Source organism: Glycine max, chromosome 3, assembly GCF_000004515.6.
Source record: "Glycine max cultivar Williams 82 chromosome 3, Glycine_max_v4.0, whole genome shotgun sequence".
NCBI lineage: Eukaryota > Viridiplantae > Streptophyta > Magnoliopsida > Fabales > Fabaceae > Glycine > Glycine max.
The window spans coordinates 5,645,096-5,665,184 of NC_016090.4; the positions used below are offsets into that span (position 1 = coordinate 5,645,096).

Here is a 20,089-nt window from a genome sequence, read left to right on the forward strand (position 1 = left end):
ACAAATAATAGCTTATTTTTATTCAGTTTCCTAAGAGAGCTTTTAAGCAATAAACAACAACCAATTAACTTCTTAAAAATTATCCCAACCAAAAAGGTCTGAATGTTCTTTCTTAGAGATTTTAAGCATGACTAAGAATTATAAACAGCAACACCAAAGTTGAAAAATAAGTTTAAATATATTTTTTTTTCTTAATAAATATTTAAATTTAATATTTATTTTCTGATAAAAAAAAATTGCAGTAAGTTCTTATAAAAAAAAAAGTCATTTATTATTAGTCTTTTGAAATGGAGTCATAATAAATGAAATACATTATCCTAAAACAAACATATAATTTTTTAATTTATCATGAACTAAAACATAACATAAAAAACAAAAATATACATTAATACTTAAATACAAAACTAGAATATTTATTAGAAATCAGGCCAATATATTAGCATATAAAAAAATAAAGGCAGACCTCCTAAAAAATGAACGCATGATGAAAAGATAGATCTTTGAGGGACCACCACATGTCTTTTGGCTTACCACCTGGAGCTTCTACACTACACTATTTCAAGTAACCAGACTTCAATCTAAACCATTGAATTTTTAATTAATATATTTAACGGCTAATATTGATGGTAGATACTTCCACCCAGATACCACGTTCAACAAGTATCCAACCACACCGCTGCACCTTGTCAAAAACCAACCCAGTTTTGTAACCAATTTCTTTCCTTTATCTTTCTCATTCAGATCATGGCTGAGGCAGTTGGTGGTGCGTTTCTCTCTGCTTTCCTTGATGTTGTGTTCGACAAGCTGGTCACCGATGAGGTTGTTGACTTCATCCGTGGAAAGAAGCTTGACCTCAATTTGCTTGAGAACTTGAAGACCACTCTGAGACTGGTTGGAGCTGTGCTTGACGATGCTGAGAAGAAACAAATCAAACTCTCCAGTGTCAACCAGTGGCTCATTGAGCTCAAAGATGTTCTCTATGAGGCCGATGACTTGCTGGATGAAATTTCCACCAAATCTGCAACTCAAAAGAAGGTAATTAAAGTGTTTTCTCGCTTTACTGATAGGAAAATGGCCAGTAAGTTGGAAAAAGTAGTTGGCAAATTAGATAAAGTTCTAGAAGGCATGAAGGGTCTTCCTTTGCAAGTGATGGCAGGGGAGAGCAACGAGTCATGGAATGCTCAGCCAACAACATCTCTGGAAGATGGATATGGTATGTATGGTAGGGATACAGACAAGGAGGCCATAATGAGGTTGTTGTTAGAGGATAGCAGTGATGGTGTGCAAGTGTCTGTGACCGCTATTGTAGGCATGGGTGGGGTTGGGAAAACCACTTTAGCCCGATCTGTGTTCAACGATAGCAATTTGAAGCAGATGTTTGATTTAAATGCATGGGTCTGTGTTTCTGATCAATTTGATATTGTGAAGGTCACACAAACTATGATTGAGCAACTTACGCATGAATCTTGTAAATTGAATGATCTTAATTTACTTCAACTTGAATTGATGGACAAGCTGAAAAACAAAAAATTCTTAATTATCTTGGATGACGTTTGGATCCAAGATTATGAGAGCTGGAGTAATCTTACAAAACCATTTCTACACGGGATAAGGGGAAGTAAAATTCTCTTGACAACCCGAAATGAAAACGTAGTGAATGTAGTCCCTTACCATATTGTTCAAGTTCTTCCTCTAAGTAAATTGTCAAATGAAGATTGTTGGCTAGTGTTTGCAAACCATGCATTTCCTTCCTCGGGATCAGGTGAGGAGGATAGAAGAGCTTTAGAAAAAATTGGAAGGGAAATTGTTAAAAAGTGTAATGGATTGCCTTTAGCAGCACGATCACTCGGAGGTATGTTGAGAAGAAAGCATGCCATTAGGGATTGGAATAATATACTTGAAAGCGACATTTGGGAACTTCCTGAAAGTCAGTGTAAAATTATTCCGGCTTTGAGAATCAGTTATCATTATCTCCCTCCACATCTAAAACGGTGCTTTGTTTATTGTTCATTATACCCGAAAGATTATGAATTTCAAAAGGATGACTTGATCTTGTTGTGGATGGCTGAAGATCTTTTGAAGCTTCCAAACAAAGGAAAGTCGTTAGAAGTTGGTTACGAGTATTTTGATGATTTAGTTTCAAGATCATTTTTTCAACATTCAAGAAGTAATTTAACTTGGGACAATTGTTTTGTAATGCATGACCTCGTGCATGATCTAGCATTATCCCTTGGTGGAGAATTCTACTTCAGATCAGAAGACCTTAGAAAAGAAACCAAGATTGGTATAAAGACTCGTCATTTGTCCGTGACAAAGTTCAGTGATCCAATCTCAAAGATTGAAGTGTTTGACAAACTACAATTTTTGAGAACTTTCATGGCAATTTATTTTAAAGATTCTCCGTTCAACAAGGAAAAGGAACCAGGTATTGTAGTCTTGAAGCTTAAGTGCTTGAGAGTTTTATCATTCTGTGGCTTCGCAAGTCTGGATGTTTTGCCTGATTCAATAGGTAAATTGATCCACTTGCGTTATTTAAATCTCTCTTTTACAAGTATAAAAACACTGCCGGAGTCATTGTGTAATTTGTACAATCTACAAACTCTGGTGTTGTCTCATTGCGAAATGTTGACCAGGTTGCCTACTGGCATGCAAAATCTTATAAACTTGTGTCATCTTCATATTAATGGTACTCGTATAGAAGAGATGCCTAGAGGAATGGGAATGTTAAGTCATTTGCAGCATTTGGATTTCTTTATTGTGGGCAAGGATAAAGAGAACGGAATCAAAGAACTGGGGACACTTTCAAATCTTCATGGTTCACTTTTTGTTAGGAAGTTGGAGAATGTAACCCGAAGCAATGAAGCATTGGAGGCTAGGATGCTGGATAAGAAGCACATTAATCATTTATCCTTGCAATGGTCTAATGGCAACGACTCCCAAACTGAATTAGATGTGCTGTGCAAATTAAAACCTCACCAAGGCCTGGAATCTCTAACAATATGGGGTTATAATGGAACCATATTTCCAGATTGGGTGGGAAATTTTTGGTTTTACAAAAATGAAGATTGTCCTTCTGTGACACCCTTTTCTTCCCTTGAAACTCTAGAAATTGATAACATGTTTTGCTGGGAGTTGTGGAGTACCCCTGAGTCAGACGCCTTTCCTCTACTCAAGTCTCTTACAATAGAGGATTGCCCCAAACTAAGGGGAGATTTGCCAAATCACCTTCCTGCTCTGGAAACACTTACAATTACAAATTGCGAGCTTCTTGTCTCTTCTCTCCCTAGGGCTCCCACCCTTAAGAGATTAGAGATATGTAAAAGCAACAATGTATCGTTGCATGTGTTTCCTCTTTTGTTGGAATCGATAGAAGTAGAAGGAAGCCCAATGGTGGAGTCCATGATCGAGGCCATCACCAGCATTGAGCCAACTTGCCTCCAACATTTAAAATTGCGGGATTATTCGTCAGCCATATCTTTTCCAGGTGGTCATCTACCTGCATCTCTGAAGGCTCTGCATATCAGCAATCTTAAAAATCTGGAATTCCCGACCGAACACAAACCGGAGTTACTGGAACCACTGCCAATATACAACAGTTGTGATTCTCTCACGTCCCTTCCATTGGTTACCTTTCCAAATCTCAAAACTCTCCGAATCGAAAACTGTGAAAATATGGAATCTCTTTTGGGTTCAGGGTCAGAGTCATTTAAGAGTCTGAATTCTTTTAGGATTACCAGATGCCCCAACATTGAATCATTCCCGAGAGAAGGACTGCCTGCGCCCAACTTGACTGATTTCGTTGTTAAATATTGCAACAAGTTGAAGTCATTGCCTGATGAGATGAATACTCTTCTCCCAAAGTTAGAATATCTACAAGTTGAGCACTGCCCTGAAATTGAGTCGTTTCCTCATGGGGGTATGCCACCTAACTTGAGAACAGTTTGGATTGTCAATTGTGAGAAACTACTGAGCGGCCTAGCATGGCCATCCATGGGCATGCTTACTGATCTCTCTTTTGAGGGTCCATGTGATGGCATCAAGTCCTTCCCAAAGGAGGGGTTGCTGCCTCCCTCCCTTGTGTCTCTGGGGCTATATCACTTCTCAAATCTGGAGAGTTTGACCTGCAAGGGGCTTCTCCATCTCACATCCCTGCAAAAATTTGAAATTGTTGACTGTCAAAAGCTGGAGAATATGGAGGGAGAAAGGCTTCCTGACTCCCTAATCAAATTATCCATACGGAGATGTCCTTTGCTGGAAAAACAATGCCACAGGAAGCACCCTCAAATTTGGCCTAAAATTTCCCATATCCGAGGCATTAATGTTGACGGTAGATGGATTTAGTGACCAAGGATGAGCACCAGGTAATTCTCCTTCTTTGACCTACTTCATTGTCTTCTAAGTTTAACCATGCAAACTATTTCAGCCAAGGATATCTTTCATTTCAAGTCCTTTTACTCTCACATTTAATTTAGTCATTGCATTCAACAAGTGTTAGGCTAGTTGTTCAGTTTGATACTTGGTTGGAATTGCAGGTCTAAACGAAACCAAATTCTTTTGTATAGATTTTATTTACTTCAGAAACATACTTCAGAAATGACTAGATTTCTTGTCTACGAACTGATTCTGAAATGGAATTTGATGTACTATATATCTTACTAAATCTTCAGGGAATAAGAGCATTATTGAAGGCAACATATATGAGAATGTTTCTTATGATCCTCTAGCTACAAAGAAGAAATAACAATACAGGTATTAAGTGTGCAACATCAGTTACTTCCTCAATATAACGATTACCCTGAAGAAATGTTATTAATCAATGCCATTGTATTTGAACTTCCTCGATATATCAGCAATCATGGTGTTGTTTCTTCTTGTTACATTCTCTGTCAGTGTTCAAAGGGTAACTGGGTGTACTTTGTTTTTCAGAGATGGAAGATTGGCCCGTAGAAACTGCACCTGTCAATGGATATGAATTTAACTTTGAACTAGATCTAAATGGAACTTGTGATTTAATTGACGAGACACTGATGTTTTTTAAACACCTGAATTTTTAACTGAAAAGCTTTTCATTGCATACAATGGAGAGGATGAAAAACTATATCAGGACAAGTGGACAACTACATAGGACGATCTTAGATCTTTAGATAACACATGCAGTCTTCCTAGGTATATTGGCAGATTATAGAAAATGTTGCGTATCCTTTAACTGCTAGCCATTTTAAATTCTCTGCTATGTTTTGATTTTTCCATTATTATTCTGTTGTAGGAAATAGTAATATACTGCTCCCTAGGCAGGTCATCACTTTTGTGTTTGATGCAAAGATGGATATATATAGGTGGAACACTTCTGAAAGGTTTATCTCAATATGTACAGGTTAAATTTCCCATACTGCTGCTTGAATCAATGAATTTTTGCAAGTTTGGTCAGTAATCAAAATGCTCAAAGTAGCCTGTACATGTTATTAGATGTGAATTCTGTTACATACTACTGATTGGCACTTACACCAGTGCACAGAATGGGAAAGAACTGGAAGAAAGGAAATATTACATTCAAAGCTTTTGATGCAAAACATAAGAGTGGAGGTGGTGGTTTCATCATTGTGGAAGGTTTCCATAATGTTCTCAGAAGTTTGAGCACCTTAGCGGTACAAGCTTCATTGTATGGAATGAGTTCTGGCAAGTGATTTTTGTTGAAGATATGCTTTTGTAACTGCATAATATTTTATTTTTCAGTTTTTAAAATAGGATTTAGTAAATAAATTGGTTTCCTATATTTTAGGAGTAAGTCAGTTTTAATGGATTAACCTAGTCAATAAGTAGTTCCTATCTTTAAGGAGCAAGTTAGTTTTAATATTCTGTTTTACTAATTAGTTTATCTTTAGCTATTTATTGTATCACTGCTGAGAACAATTTGAATTAGAATAGAATAATTCTATTTCCTCCGCATACGTATTATCTCTCTTTTCTCCTATGTTTTTTATAATTTCCTCCACAAAACCAACAATTGGTATCGAGAGCCTTATTCTTACGGGACCTGTACCATGGAAGGTGAAGCAAGTTTTTCTCACATAACTCTTCCAATCTTTGATGGAGAGAATTATAATCTTTGGGAAGTGAAAATGTAATCCTACATGGAGTCTTTGGATTTGTGGGATGCTGTGGAAGAGGATTATGAAATATATCCGCTGCCTGAAAATCCCACCATGGCCCAAATTAAAAATCACAAGGAAAGAAAGATGAAGAAGGCAAAGGCGAGGTCATGTTTGTTCACTGGTGTTTCACAAATGATATTCACCAGAATCATGACTCTTAAATCACCCAAAGCAATTTGGGATTATCTTAAAAAGGAATACACTGGAGATGATAGAATACAAAGCATGCAAGTGCTGAATTTAAGGAGGGAATTTGAGCTTCAAAGGATGGAAGAGTCAGAGACAATCAAAGAATACTCAAACAAATTGTTGGGTATTGCCAACAAGATAAAGTTGTTGGGAAGTGATTTTGCTGATTCTAGAATTGTAGAGAAAATTTTGGTAACGATGTCAGAGAGGTATGAAGCATCTATAGCTTCATTGGAGAACACAAAGGATCTGTCGAGAATCACATTGGCAGAAGTGCTACATGCCCTGCAAGCTCAAGAGCAGCGAAGGATGATGAGGCAAGATCGTGTTGTCGAAGGTGCTTTGCCTGCCAAACATCATAAAGTTGATGAAAGCAAAAAGAATTTTTTCAAGAAGAATCAACCAGCAAGTAGCGAAAATAGTGCAAACAACCAAAACAGAGGTAAGGATAAAAAGAAAAATTATCCACCTTGTCAGCATTGTGGCAAAAAAGGTCATGCACCTTTCAAATGTTGGAGGAGACCAGATGCAAAATGTAACAAGTGCAATCAAATAGGGCATGAAGCGGTGATCTGCCCCAACAAAAATCACCACGATGAGGGAGCACAGATTGCTAATCAAGACAAGGAGGACCAACTGTTTGTGGCCACATGCTTCTTGAGTAGTGAATCAAGTGAAAGTTGGTTGATTGATAATGGTTGTACGAACCACATGACATATGATAAGACTCTATTCAAGGATTTGAAGCCAACTAATGTCTCAATGGTCAGAATTGGGAATGGTGGCTATATTCCTGTAAAAGGAAAAGGAACTGTTGCAATTTCAACGTGTTCAGGCATCAAATTAATATCAGATGTTCTTTATGTACCTAACATTGACCAAAACTTGCTAAGTGTAGGTCAGTTGATTGAAAAGGGATTTAAAGTGTCCTTTGAACATCAACATTGCTTTATTTATGACATTGTTGGTCTGGAAGTTCTAAGGGATAAAATGAAAGGTAAAAGCTTCTCATTTGATCCAGCAGAGAAGGAGCATACAACCTATTTCACTCAAGTCACACCCACGGAACTTTGACACAAGAGACTTGGTCATTGCCATCTTGAAAGAATGCTAAACATGAAAAAAAGGAAATATGCAAAAGAAAATTTGAAGAAGCTTAGCAAGGAAGAAGGTGTTGATAATATTGATGAAGGATATTATGGGAGCTTGATTGGATGTCTAATGTATCTCACTACAACAAGGCCAAACATTCTATTTTCTCAAAAGAACAAAACTGGAATTTTTGTTAACAATCAAGCAGCCATTGCTATTGCAAACAATCCTGTGTGTCCTGGGAAGACTAAACATTTCAATATCAAGTTCTATTATTTGATAAAGATGCAACAAAGTGGAGAAGTGAACTTAATTTACTGCAAGTCTAAAGATCAACTAGCTGACATGTTTACAAAGTCACTACCTATCAACAAACTTGAACTCTTAAGGCAAAAAATTAGAGTTTGCAGTTCCAAAAGCAAGGAGGAGTGTTGAAGATATGCTTTTGTAACTGCATAATATTTTATTTTTCAGTTTTTAAAATAGGATTTAGTAAATAAGTTAGTTTCCTATATTTTAAGAGTAAGTCAGTTTTAATGGATTAACCAAGTCAATAAGTGATTCCTATCTTTAAGGAGCAAGTTAGTTTTAATATTTTGTTTTGCTAATATCTTGTTATCTAATTAGTTTATCTTTTACTATTTATTGTATAGTTGCTGAGAACAATTTGAATTAGAATAAAATAATTTTATTTCCTCCACATACGTATTGTCTCTTTTTTCTCCTCTGTTTTTTATAATTTCCTCCACAAAACCAACAATTTTCAAATCAAAACAACATGGGATGTTTGAAGAATGATATCTGATGGGAAAGGTCATTGGTCTCTACCATTTTAAAGGAAATATTAAAGTATATATATTTATGGAAGTCAAATAAATTTCAGAAGTGAAATTCAACTACAATAGTCTGAGTTCAGTTTAATAATGACCATGATTTTTTTATTCTTTTTGCACTATTCAAATGCCACAATCTCCCTATATTTCCTATTTTTTTCCTTCTTCAGGTGGTTTTGATGGTGGAGAGGTTGAGAAGATTCCTGGGTTCGATTTCGTAGACTGGTTAAAGAACACGGTTTCGGAGAATGATTTCGTTGTGATGAAGATGGATGTGGAGGGTACTGAGTTTGATTTGATTCCAAGATTGTTTGAAACTAGGGCTATCTGTTTGGTGGATGAGATTTTTCTTGAGTGCCATTACAATAGGTGGCAGAGGTGTTGCCCTGGACAGAGGAGTCCCAAGTATGAGAAAACTTATGATCAGTGCTTGCAGCTCTTCACTTCTCTCAGACAAAGTGGAGTTCTTGTTCATCAATGGTTTTAATTAACTTTGTAGAATTGCCTGATGGATGATGGGTCAAACCCTATATGCATGTTCTTAGCTTCTGCATGTTTCTTCTTTTTAGTTTTCTTATTTTTTTCCCAAGCCAATAGAGAAGAGAGAGAGTGAGAGTGAGAGTTCTTTATTTTTTAAAATTTCTCTACTTGTAACAGTTGCAACTGAAAATGAAAATTAAAACCATCCCTTTACAACAATTGTATTTGTTACACATTTGTCTTGTTTTTATCTGTGTACATATATAGTAGAGGATACTTTGAAGTCTAATCTATCATATTATCTCTGAGAAGAATTTTTTATTGTTCCTTTTGTCAAATTATTGTTGAATTGAAAAATAATTCATGAACACTCCATTCCATGTTACTAGGCATTCACCAAGAGAGAGATAAAAGAGAAAAAAAGAGTATGAATGTGACAAGTGAATATATATAATGTAACAAAAGAAAAAGATAGAAATATAAGGCAAATTTCCCCATCTGGGGTAGTTTTAGAAACTATTTCCCCAGATGGGGTCATTTCCAAATTATTTGCAACATGGGGCAGTTTTTTACGTGGAAACCATGCATGCAGGACCCAAACCGCCAGAACCAGTGGCGAGTTTGGTGTCCTTGAGCAAATCGCCAGCACCAATGGCGATACGTGCATGCAGAGACGAAACCGCCAGTCCAAATGGCGATACGGTTTGCGCTTTGGGAACCGCCAGTCAAACTGGCGAGTTCCATGGCCTGAGGCTGCAGGGCTACGTCCCTGCCATGGCAGTGTAGTGCAGATGCAGGTGCAGGCAAAACCGCTATTACCATTGGCGGTTTGCCTTGCACAGGGATTGCCAAGAAAACGCTATTACCATTGGCGGGTTGCATTCCGTTTGAATTTTTTTTGCCCCTCTTCCATTATAAAAGCAGAAGAAGCTTCGTGATTGCACTGCTCTTCCTTCCTTTGCTTCCATTGCTTTGCTATTCTTCTTCCTTATTTCCTCTTATTTGGTTGTTGTTGCCTTCTTCTTATTTGGTTGCTGTCTTTTGTTTTTGGTAAGTATTTTTTAATGATAAATATTTATTGTGTATATATATATTTATATATGAATGGTAAATATTTTGTTAATGTTTGTAGGGGTGTGCTTTGTTTCAGTCTTGGTACGTGATTTCTCTCCTCTTCATATTACGTGAGTTCTCTGTGCTTGGTAAGTGATTATTAACTTGGTAACTTTAATTGATAGGTTAATGTTAGGTTTTAAAAATTATATGTTATTAGTTGTGTTATATATATAGATATATGTTAGGTTAGTTATAGTTAAATTGATATATATTATTTTCTTTAAATTTTGTAAATTAACATGGTATTAATTATTTTATATATACATATTACGTTTGTTGATGTTAGATGAAATTTTTAAATTTTAAGTGGTACATTGAAATATTGAGTTGGTATATTATGATTTGTACGTTAGTTGTAGTGGATTTACTAATATGATTTTGTTAAGATTTTTTAAATTTTTATCTTATTATTTGTGATAAAATTATTTGTACGTTAATTTTAGTTGTTATGTTATTATTATTTGGTTTAGATTTATTAGGTTTGTATGATATTATTTGTATTTTATATATGGTATTTTAGGTTTAGTTGGAATGTGAATATTATTTAATTTACTTATTTATAGTTTTTATTGAAATATATGATATTTTATTAATTTTATATATATATATATATATATATATATATATATATATATATACACGTTCTTTAAATTTGTTTATTCCATGAATTTTTTTTATTTAATACCATTTTTTTGTGTATAATATTTGTTATTTAATTTAAATTATAATAATTGGAAAAAAATATGGTCATTTAATTAAATTTATGTACGCATTTGAATATTTAATTTTGTTATGTATAGAGTTTTTTAGTTAGTAAATTAAGTTTTGTTGTGTTAAATTTATGAACGTGTTTTATTTTATAATTTTATTATGCACATATTTTAATTTGGTCATTTATTTCAATTTATGTTGCTATGTTAATTTTTAATTTTGTAGAGGAAATCATACCTTCTGCTGGGTGAACAATTCTTACTGGTGGAATCATGTCGGAGACTTCATTGTCTGTATCTGATATACCGTCAACATTGTCATCTTCGTCTAACGACTCTTCAACGTATGAGTTAGACACAAGATAATCATCATCATCATGATCATCATCTTCGTCAAGATTTAAATTGCTCATATTTGTTGGCGGTTGTGTGTAATCATTAGATACATAATTTCCACATGATGTAAGGGAATTTGCAGAATGAAACATTGAACCACCAGCCACATCCTTTTCTATGTACAATTCTAGAACTGACATTTCTTGTTGTTGTTTAAAACTTTCCAGCATCGTTTCAACGTCTTCGTCATCGCAAATTTGCAAGACTATATTTTCCTGACACTAAAAATCTACAACTGATAGCAGAAATAATTTCATTATTTTCTAACTTTACCTTGTCTCCAATTTTTTTCTTCAAAGTATTGAAACTAATTCCACGTTTAATCTGAATCGTTTTTTTACTGCCTTCAAATATTACACCATCATTATCTTCATATACCCTTCCATTGAAACACAACACTGTTATAACCGAATTCATCATGTACCTACAAAAACAATATTTTAATTAATTATTCATAATAAATTAAAAATAATAAAATGTAAGAAATAAAAAAAATGAGAATACAAATTATTTTACTGCAAACTAAGAAATAAAAAAATTACTTAAAAAAATTACTTGAAAGTTGAAATCTAGTTTTAATTAAAAATTACTTAAAAAATTTATAATAGAAATTATTTTACTGCAAATTAACAAATAAAAAAAATTACTTGAAAGCTGAAATCTAGTTTTAGTTAAAAATTACTTAAAATATGATACAATTTATTTTACTGCAAACTAATAAATAAATAAAAATCTTCAAAAATATTACTTTAAAGCTGAAATCTACTTTTAATTAAAAAATTACTTCATAAAAATTATCATACAAATTATTTTACTGGAAACTAAGAAATAAATAAAAAATACTTAAAAAAATTACTTGAAAGCTGAAATTCACTTTTAATTAAAAATTACTTAAAAAAATTATCATACAAATTATTTTACTAGAAACTAAGAAATAAGAAAAATTACTTACAAAAAATAACTTGAAAGCTGAAATCTAGTTTTAATTAAAAAATAATTTAAAAAAATTATAATACAAATACAAATTATTTTACTGGAAACAAAGAAATAAAAAAAATTACTTAAATTTTTTTTCTTAAAGCTGAAATCTAGTTTTAATTAAAAATTACTACAAGAAAATTATGATACAAATTATTTTACTGCAAACTAAGAAATAAAAAAAATTACTTAAAAAAAATTACTTTAAAGCAAAATTCTACTTCTAATTAAAGATTACTTAAAAAAAATTATCATATAAATTATTTTACTGGAAACTACAAAATAAACTATAAATCTAATTTAATTATAAAATTAATAAAAACTATACATTCAAACTGCTATAAATAATTACTTACATAAAATTATAACAAAAATTATTAATTTCGAAAAAGGAACATATTATTTTGACTTTCAAAAAAGGAACGTATTATCAATTGCCCAGAGGCTCTTCGCTATGCGAAGGTATGGGGGAGGGATATTGTACGCAGCCTTATCCTTGCATATGCAAAGAGGCTGTTTCCGGATTCGAATCCATGACCAACAAGTCACCAAAGTACAACTTTACCGCTGCACCAGGGCTCGCCCTCATATAAAATATAAAAATAATTTAATTAAAAATTTCATAAAAACTATACATTGAAACTGCTATAAAAAATTACTTAAAAAATAATAATACAAATTATTTTACGGGACATTACGAAATAAAAATATAAAACTAATTTAATTAAAGAATTACTAAAAACTATACCTTTTAACTGCTATAAAAATATAGGTTAAAAAAATTATAACACAAATTATTAATTTTAAAATTACAAACCTGCTTCAAATATTTAAGTTCAAGCAAACAAACTTAAAACTTTATGCGGATAAAAATTCCTACACACTCAGAAAACTCAAAGCACTTTGTGCATTCAGAAAACTTAAACCTACTGATTGTGAGCACACACAGCTACAACTGAAAGAGGGAAGAATTTCTGATTTGAAGAACAGCTGAAAACGTGAGTGAGCACACAAGTGAAAGAAGAGTATTTATAAGCACAAAATCGCCATTCGTGATGGCTATTTTTTCTGTCTAAATCGCCAATGGGAGTTGCAACTTGCAGGCAACTCGCCAATGGCAGTTGCAACTCCCCTTTCTCTGAAAAAGCTCCTGCAACCTAGCCACTGAAAAGCGCAACTGCCTGCGACGTAGGCCTGCACCATCAGACCATGGAACTCACCAGTTTGACTGGCGGTTTCCTCGCGTTGTGTATATCGCCATTCGTACTGGCGATTTGTGTCTTGCATGGACATATCGCCACTGGTAGTGGCGAGTCCTTCACTGAGACCAAACTCGCCATTGGCAATGGCGGTTTGGCTGCATGTCCCCATGCATTTCACGTAAAAAATTGCCCCATGTTGGAAATAATTTGGAAACAACCCCATCTGGAGAAATAGTTTCTAAAACTACCTCAGATGGGGAAATTTTCCGAAATATAAAGTGTCAATAGAGTATTTTCACTGTTGGATATCTAAATAATATTACTGCGTTGAATTAGTTCTAGTGCACTAGGTAATAAAATTGATGTGGATATTTAGTTAAAAGGTTCTTGCAATGGGATTTTAAGTTTTCTGTGGCTATAACAGAATTGCAGGCAATAGGGGTTTGAGAGTTGAAATTATTACCCCAGGTGATGATTTTCCTGATAATTCAGTCAATTGAAAATATCACTCAAAGGGATTGAACTAAAATCTTGCTTTATACTATTAGTAATAGTAATCAAGTGACAAATAATATGATCAACTTTAGTTAGTCGTTTGACAAAGAGACTGGTATATGGTCATTGTTTGGGTGCTAAGTTGCAGTTTATCATCAGCCAAGTTAATTCCTCGGCCATGATAGCTGTTGATACATGGTAGTATTCTGAGGTTAATGGTTCTAATGATGTTACATTACATGGTTTCTTATGTGTCCCTTATCAGCTGTTTAATGTCTGTCTTATCTGAAATTATTATTGTTAATGATTAGTAAAGCGAAAGCAGGATATTATTAATATTAGTGCAGTCATGTGATAATGTTCAAGTATGGCATTTAAGTGGATCTGTTCCAGCTACATGGTTGTTAAAACGTGGTTTAATTTCTTTAGGTGAGTTCTCTGCATTTATAGAAAATGACTAATGAGCTTGTACATAGCAAGGCCACATGCAAAAGAGTTTGATATTGATACTTGATTTATGAACGAATAATGAGCTTGTTGTAGATGAAATGGCACATCCACATGCAAAACTGTTTGATATTGATACTTGATTTTTAAACTCTACGTCACTTGTCTGGACATGATTTAATTTCTTTAAAGTGCATGCTTCAATTGATAGTAAGAGGAGAATCCTGTCCAGTAGTACAGGTTCTAATAACAATCAATTGACATGACAACCAAGAGAGTTGATGCAGGTTCCAATAATCTCATATTCACCCATAATAATATTTAGGTTAAATTTACATACACTTCTACCAATTTTTCAACTAGGTTTTTGATTTGTTTTTAATTGGGCTCTTGAACCTTTTTTTTTTATTGGATTATTCCGTCTAAATGCTGTTATGAAAAATTAACTATAAATAACTAACTAGAATGTGTTATAAACATTAACCCAACTAAACAAAAAAGTAAATGGACCAAATTACAAAATAGAAGTTCAAAAACCCAATTAAAAAAATTTCAGAAACTTAATTAAAAATTTAGAGATGGCATGCTAATTAAACCTAATATTTACCAACCCTATTAAAAGATTTTAAGGTTGCAGGAAGCTAGAGTGGTGTGACGGGTAGTGAAGCAATACAATCCATGGTAAATGGAAAAAAGAATAGCAGATGAAGTGTAAGGTGAAGATTTCAATGCCCCACTTAAACAGTAGCAAAGTCGGAATATTCAATGCCACTTTTTTCTGGATCAGTTTTCTTGGTGCTGACGAGACTGAGTACAGGTTCTCGAGTAGCTTTTAACTGTTGTATGTGGGGTTTCTATTAAAGGCACTTGGTAATTGAAAAAACACTAACTTCATAAACGAGAAAAGGATCGTATGTGGGACTTTTTTTTGCTAATCATCACTGACAATGAAATTGGCGACCAAAATTCTTGATTGTTTTCACCTATGTTGGTTGCAATCAAGATTCCACATAGATATCAAGCATGCATACTTTGGCAAATTAAACGCAAAAGTAAAAGAGTAGAGTTAGCATGAGACTATTTTTTTTATCATATCTAATTATGGGAAGGGTTTAAAGTTACAGAAGTGCTTTCTGAAGTTTAGGTGTAAAATTATGCGTCCCAATACATGAATGGAGAATGAAAAATTTTGATACTTCTGAAGTAAAATACTATTAAACCCTCCCAACTTTAATTCAATTATTTCAACTTTAAGAATCGAATTATTTTTGAACTAGTTTACAAACTATTTTTTTACTTTAAAAAAATTATTCTGATTTTAGAAAAAACCATTTGGCTATTAATTGAATCAAACTTATTTGAAAAATCAATTCAATTTTATTTGATTGAACCAATTCGGTTCAAAAATCACCTCAGTTTGGTGTAATTCAAAAACGGATAGGCTCGAATCAGTTTATATGTACACTCCTAATTTAAATTTATTTCTTCCAATATTAAATTAAAATTGAAAGAACAAATTAAACTTGAGTTTTAAAAGAACTTGATTTCAACATGTTCCTTTAATTCGTGCAAAGCCTCTATTTCACAAGCATCCTAATTGCAACAAAAGCAGCAAGATAAAGTTGTATGACAAAATAAGCTTTTTCCCCCAATTTTTGTTAATTTTTATTTTTAGTTCATAAACAAAATTTTGAATAATCTTATAGTGTTTTTCTATTCATGTTTTTAGTCCATACTATTAACTATTACTATTAAGTGATGACATGATTGCCAACATGACAACCTAGTGACCTATATGACGTGACAATCATGTGTCAAATTTTGTGTAAATTATATTTTTAATCTTTCATTTTATCAAATTCACTTTTAGTCCCTTTACAATTTTTTTTTACTAGTTTTAGTCATTTAACAATTTTTTGATCTGCCTCATTTTCTCAACAATTTTTTTATCGATCTAAGTCCCTCAACTTTTGTCTATCATTGTTTTTAATTATTTTAATCAAATATCATCGTTTAGGGATGATGCATAAACACACGCACCACTAATATAATGTAACAATCACATAATAAAATATTGTTGGTTCAAGACATTTTTTGGGAGTTCTAAGTTTTTGATGGTGTAAACTACGAGAAAAATGTTTAAAGTTTTGAAAAAAAAAACAAAGAAGATGTAGTAAGAAAAATCAACAAATCATAAATAAGAAATTCCACAAATCAACATCCCATAAAATCATTATCTAAATCACAATCCATAACTCAATGAGAATGAAATTCTCATCCTTAAAAAAAGAAAGAAAAAATTCTCATATTTTTAGAACTATATATTGACGATGCCATAATTTATAAGAAAATTATACGGACTATCTTGTCAAACTCCTTAATAATGTAATAAGTCAATGAGTTATCAATACTTCTGTTATATTATCAATCAACATTATTTGATAGTAGAGACTAAAACCAAAAATATTAAATTTTTAGAAGGACTAAAAAAATAAAAAAATAAAAATACAAAACCAAAAAAATAAGATATATTATAACCACCAAATTATTATTTAAGTATTCTATTTTTTTCTTTTTTCCAACATATCCTTTTCTTCCTTAACTCGTTTCTTTTCCCCTTTGTCTCCTTCTTCCTTGTCACCTTTCTTTGCAAAGTCGTCCCTGATGCCAATATGGCTTTGCCTGAATCCCTGTGCTCCTCATTACGTGCATCCCTATGTTCATGCATATCCTTGTACTCTTAGTGTTACGTGTTGGTAAGACTATGATGACGACTGGTGTGACGTTGCCGAGTGAATCTTACTCCCTTTGTTGCAGCTATCATGGGGGACCATGGCGATTGCCACTATATCCCGTTGATGGTTACTGGCGGGGCAACAACCACAAGGGGAAGATGAGGAAGAGTAGACGTAACACTTATGGTGATTTTTGATAGTGCACAACGGCTAATGTAGAGAGTAAACAGAGGAGTAAATTGAAAAGAGTAGGAAAAAAACAAAATAAAAAAAGAAAGAAGAAAAAAATTGTCCATTAAATTAAAAATCTATATTTTTAATGACTTGAAATAAGTTTCAAATAATGAGAGATATGAAGTGAGGTCCCACTTTAACCATCTTGAAGAAATTACTCCCTATATGTTTGTATATATAAGACTTAATGATTGTCTAGGATGTTTGTTACATGTGAAAAGTTGATCAAAGTTTTAAAAATAATGTGAGACCCACATGTTTTTCCTTTTTATCTCAAAAGAGAATAAAAGACTGGAAAAGAAACAATAAAAAGGATGCAATACACAAAATTGTTGGTTGCTAAAATTGTCCCTCAAGCCCCTCATTAACCCTCGCTGGAACATTCAAATTAGGGTATCATGTCACATATAATAAGTTATTCAAATGTCGTATTTATGCTTAGTTTGCAATCAAGTTTGTTTTCTAGTGGTCTTTACTCAAGGTATAATCAGTTATATATGTAATTTGTATAACTGATTATGTGACTTTAATTAGTAAAAAAAATATACATTTTTATCTCATATATATAATTACATAAACGTATTTTTTTGGGGTAAAATGAGTGTTTACTTAATCTCTTTTTGAGTTATTTTTCTTTTATTATTGACCTAAACAATTTAATTTAAACATTTAATTTCTTTTACACTTTTTTTCATCTCAATCAAATAACTTTATTTTTCACTCTTTTTTCATTTTTTTAAGAGAGTCTCTTCTCATTTCAACTTTCTTTCATCTATTTCTATTCCTTTTTATCCTACATACCCTTGACTGCATTTGGTATGATGAAGAAAAATAATATACCAAAAACTATTTCAGTCAAGGATATCTTTCTTTTCATGTCTTTTTATTCTCACAGTTAATTTATTCATTTCATTCAACAAGTGTTATTACCCTGAAGAAATGTTATAAATCAATGCCATTGTATTTGAACTTTCTCAATATATCGGCAATCATGGTGGTTGTTTCATCTTGTTACATTCTCTGTCGGTGTTCAAAGTGTAATTGGGTGTACTTTGTTTTTCAGAGATGATAGATTGTCCTGTAGGAACTGCACCTGTCAATGGATATGAATTCAACTTTGAACAAGATCTAAATGGAACTTCTGATTTAATTGACGTGACACTGATGCTTTCTAAACACATGTATTAGAAACTGAAAAGCTTTTCATTGCATACAATAGAGAGGATGAAAAGCTATATCAGGACAACTACATGGGAAGATCTCAGATCTTTCGACAAGCCATGCAGTCTTCCTAGGTATACTGGCAGATTATTGAAAATGTTGCATATCCTTTAACTGCTATCCATTTAAAATTCTCTGCTAGAACATATCTGAGGTTTCGCTTTTTCCATTATTATTCTGTTGTAGGAAATTGTCATATACTGCTCCCTAGGCAGGTCATCACTTTTGTGTTTGATGCAAAGATGGATATATATAGGTGGAACACTTCTGAAAGGTTTATCCCAATATGTACAGGTTGAATTTCTCATACTGCTTGAATCTATGAATTTTTGCATGTTTGGTCAGTAAGCAAAATGCTCAAAGTAGGCTGTACATGTTATTAGATGTGAATTCTGTTACATACTACTGATTTGCCCTTACACCAGTGCACTGATTGGGAAAGAACTGGAAGAAAGGAAATCTTACATTCAAAGCTTTTGATGCAAAACATAAGAGGGAAGGTGGTGGTTTCATCTGTGTGGAAGGTTTCCATGATGTTCTCAGAGATCAAACTTTCAAACTTGCATAACCAAAGTTTGAGCACCTTAACGGTACAGGCTTCATTGTATGGAATGAGTTCTGGCAAGTGATTTTCAAATAAAAGCAACTTGGGAAGTTTGAAGGAAGAATGATATCTGATGGGTAAGGTCATTGATCTTTACCATACTAAAGGTCAAACATCTCTGCATATTCTGTCTTTCTCACAAATTTTTCTGTCAAAAACTTCTGTTGCCATTTTCTCCTGGGTTGGATCATTTACATCTCCAATGTGTAATTCACAGTGTTTCAATCACATGCTAGAGATGCTTTGAAGAAAAATCACATTAGTAGATGCAAAGTTATGCAAATATATATTGTGGAAAATATTATTGTCAGGAAAACTTTCAAGTAAAACACCAGAAAGCTCATATTTATGCGTGTAAAGCTGATCATCCAGGGCAAAAGGAGGAGGAAGCGAGGGCGCAGTCAGCTGATGGCAGAGTGTTTAAGATTGTTCCATGGCACCATCTGGAGCATAGCACCAGCAACTCCCTGAGCATACAGGCCTTAAGCCATGACTTGACTGGTTCAGATAGGTAATAATTACTGAATTCAAGACACTAAAGCTTCTTATTCTATGAGGGTTGATATAAAATTGACAAGGGTTTAGATCTTGCTAGTAATACCAAGGATTCGTGAACCAACTTAACAATCACACCATGGATGATTTGAAATAACAAAATAAATTGCAGTTCCTGTCTAACGTCTCTAGGAAATTTTCCAAAACATAAGTTCAACAAGGAAAAAAAAGAAGATAGAAAAAATAAGACAATGTTGTTTTCTTCTTAATCTTATATTTTATTGTTCCTCCCATGCCTTGCATCAATTTTGTAACCTATGTGAAACTTGGATCATTTAAATCACAATAATTACAATGAACAAGGAATAGAAACTAGAGGGTCTTGGGTAGGAGATTGTGGTCTACCTGAGAAGCAAAGTCCTGATTTCAGTCTTTACGTAGAATTCATCAAGCTTATCATTCTCTAAGCTGATTTATTAGGCAATTGTCTTTGTTCTTTCTCATTCTTGTTTCTTATTTCCCTCTAAATTGGGCTCAGAGCTTTGTTCTTACTCATTGTTTCTTATTTTCCTTTAGATCATATTTTCAAAAGTTGTTCATGTCATTGCATGCAATGTTTGCTTTCACCCAAAGGGGTGGCTTTGATCAAATTGACAAGGATGATTCCAACCTACCTCTGGATACAGCTCCTATTAAGCATGTCACGCAGG

At 33.2% G+C, this 20,089-nt stretch overlaps 2 protein-coding genes across 12 annotated transcripts in view; both read left to right on the forward strand.

Moving 5' to 3' along the window:
- The window catches only part of LOC102659829 (putative disease resistance protein At3g14460), a 34,257-nt gene extending 14,168 nt beyond the window's left edge, over positions 1 to 20,089 (forward strand). Inside the window, 5 exon segments of the mRNA XM_041014397.1 lie at positions 18,123 to 18,354; positions 18,467 to 18,574; positions 18,706 to 18,961; positions 19,257 to 19,395; positions 19,956 to 20,089. The gene's annotated coding sequence lies outside the window, so the exon portion shown is untranslated.
- LOC121172707 (putative disease resistance protein At3g14460) lies at positions 680 to 5,851 on the forward strand. 11 transcript variants are annotated; one of them, XR_005890896.1, is made up of 5 exons: positions 680 to 4,361; positions 4,668 to 4,749; positions 4,927 to 5,166; positions 5,267 to 5,374; positions 5,509 to 5,851. XR_005890896.1 is itself a non-coding variant. In XM_041014398.1 (2 exons), the coding sequence occupies exon 1, from the start codon at positions 745 to 747 to the stop codon at positions 4,339 to 4,341; it is 3,597 nt and encodes a 1,198-aa protein (XP_040870332.1). In that variant the 5' UTR covers positions 680 to 744; the 3' UTR covers positions 4,342 to 4,361; positions 4,668 to 5,851. The 11 variants fall into 11 exon arrangements, 3 of the variants coding, with proteins under 3 accessions (XP_040870332.1, XP_040870333.1, XP_040870334.1); XR_005890894.1 differs by having other exon boundaries at positions 4,927 to 5,374; XR_005890893.1 differs by lacking the exon at positions 5,267 to 5,374 and having other exon boundaries at positions 5,375 to 5,851.

Excerpts from the sequence above, each read along its gene's own strand:
- LOC121172707 (XM_041014398.1), top strand. The coding sequence starts at position 745 with ATGGCTGAGGCAGTTGGTGGTGCGTTTCTCTCTGCTTTCCTTGATGTT.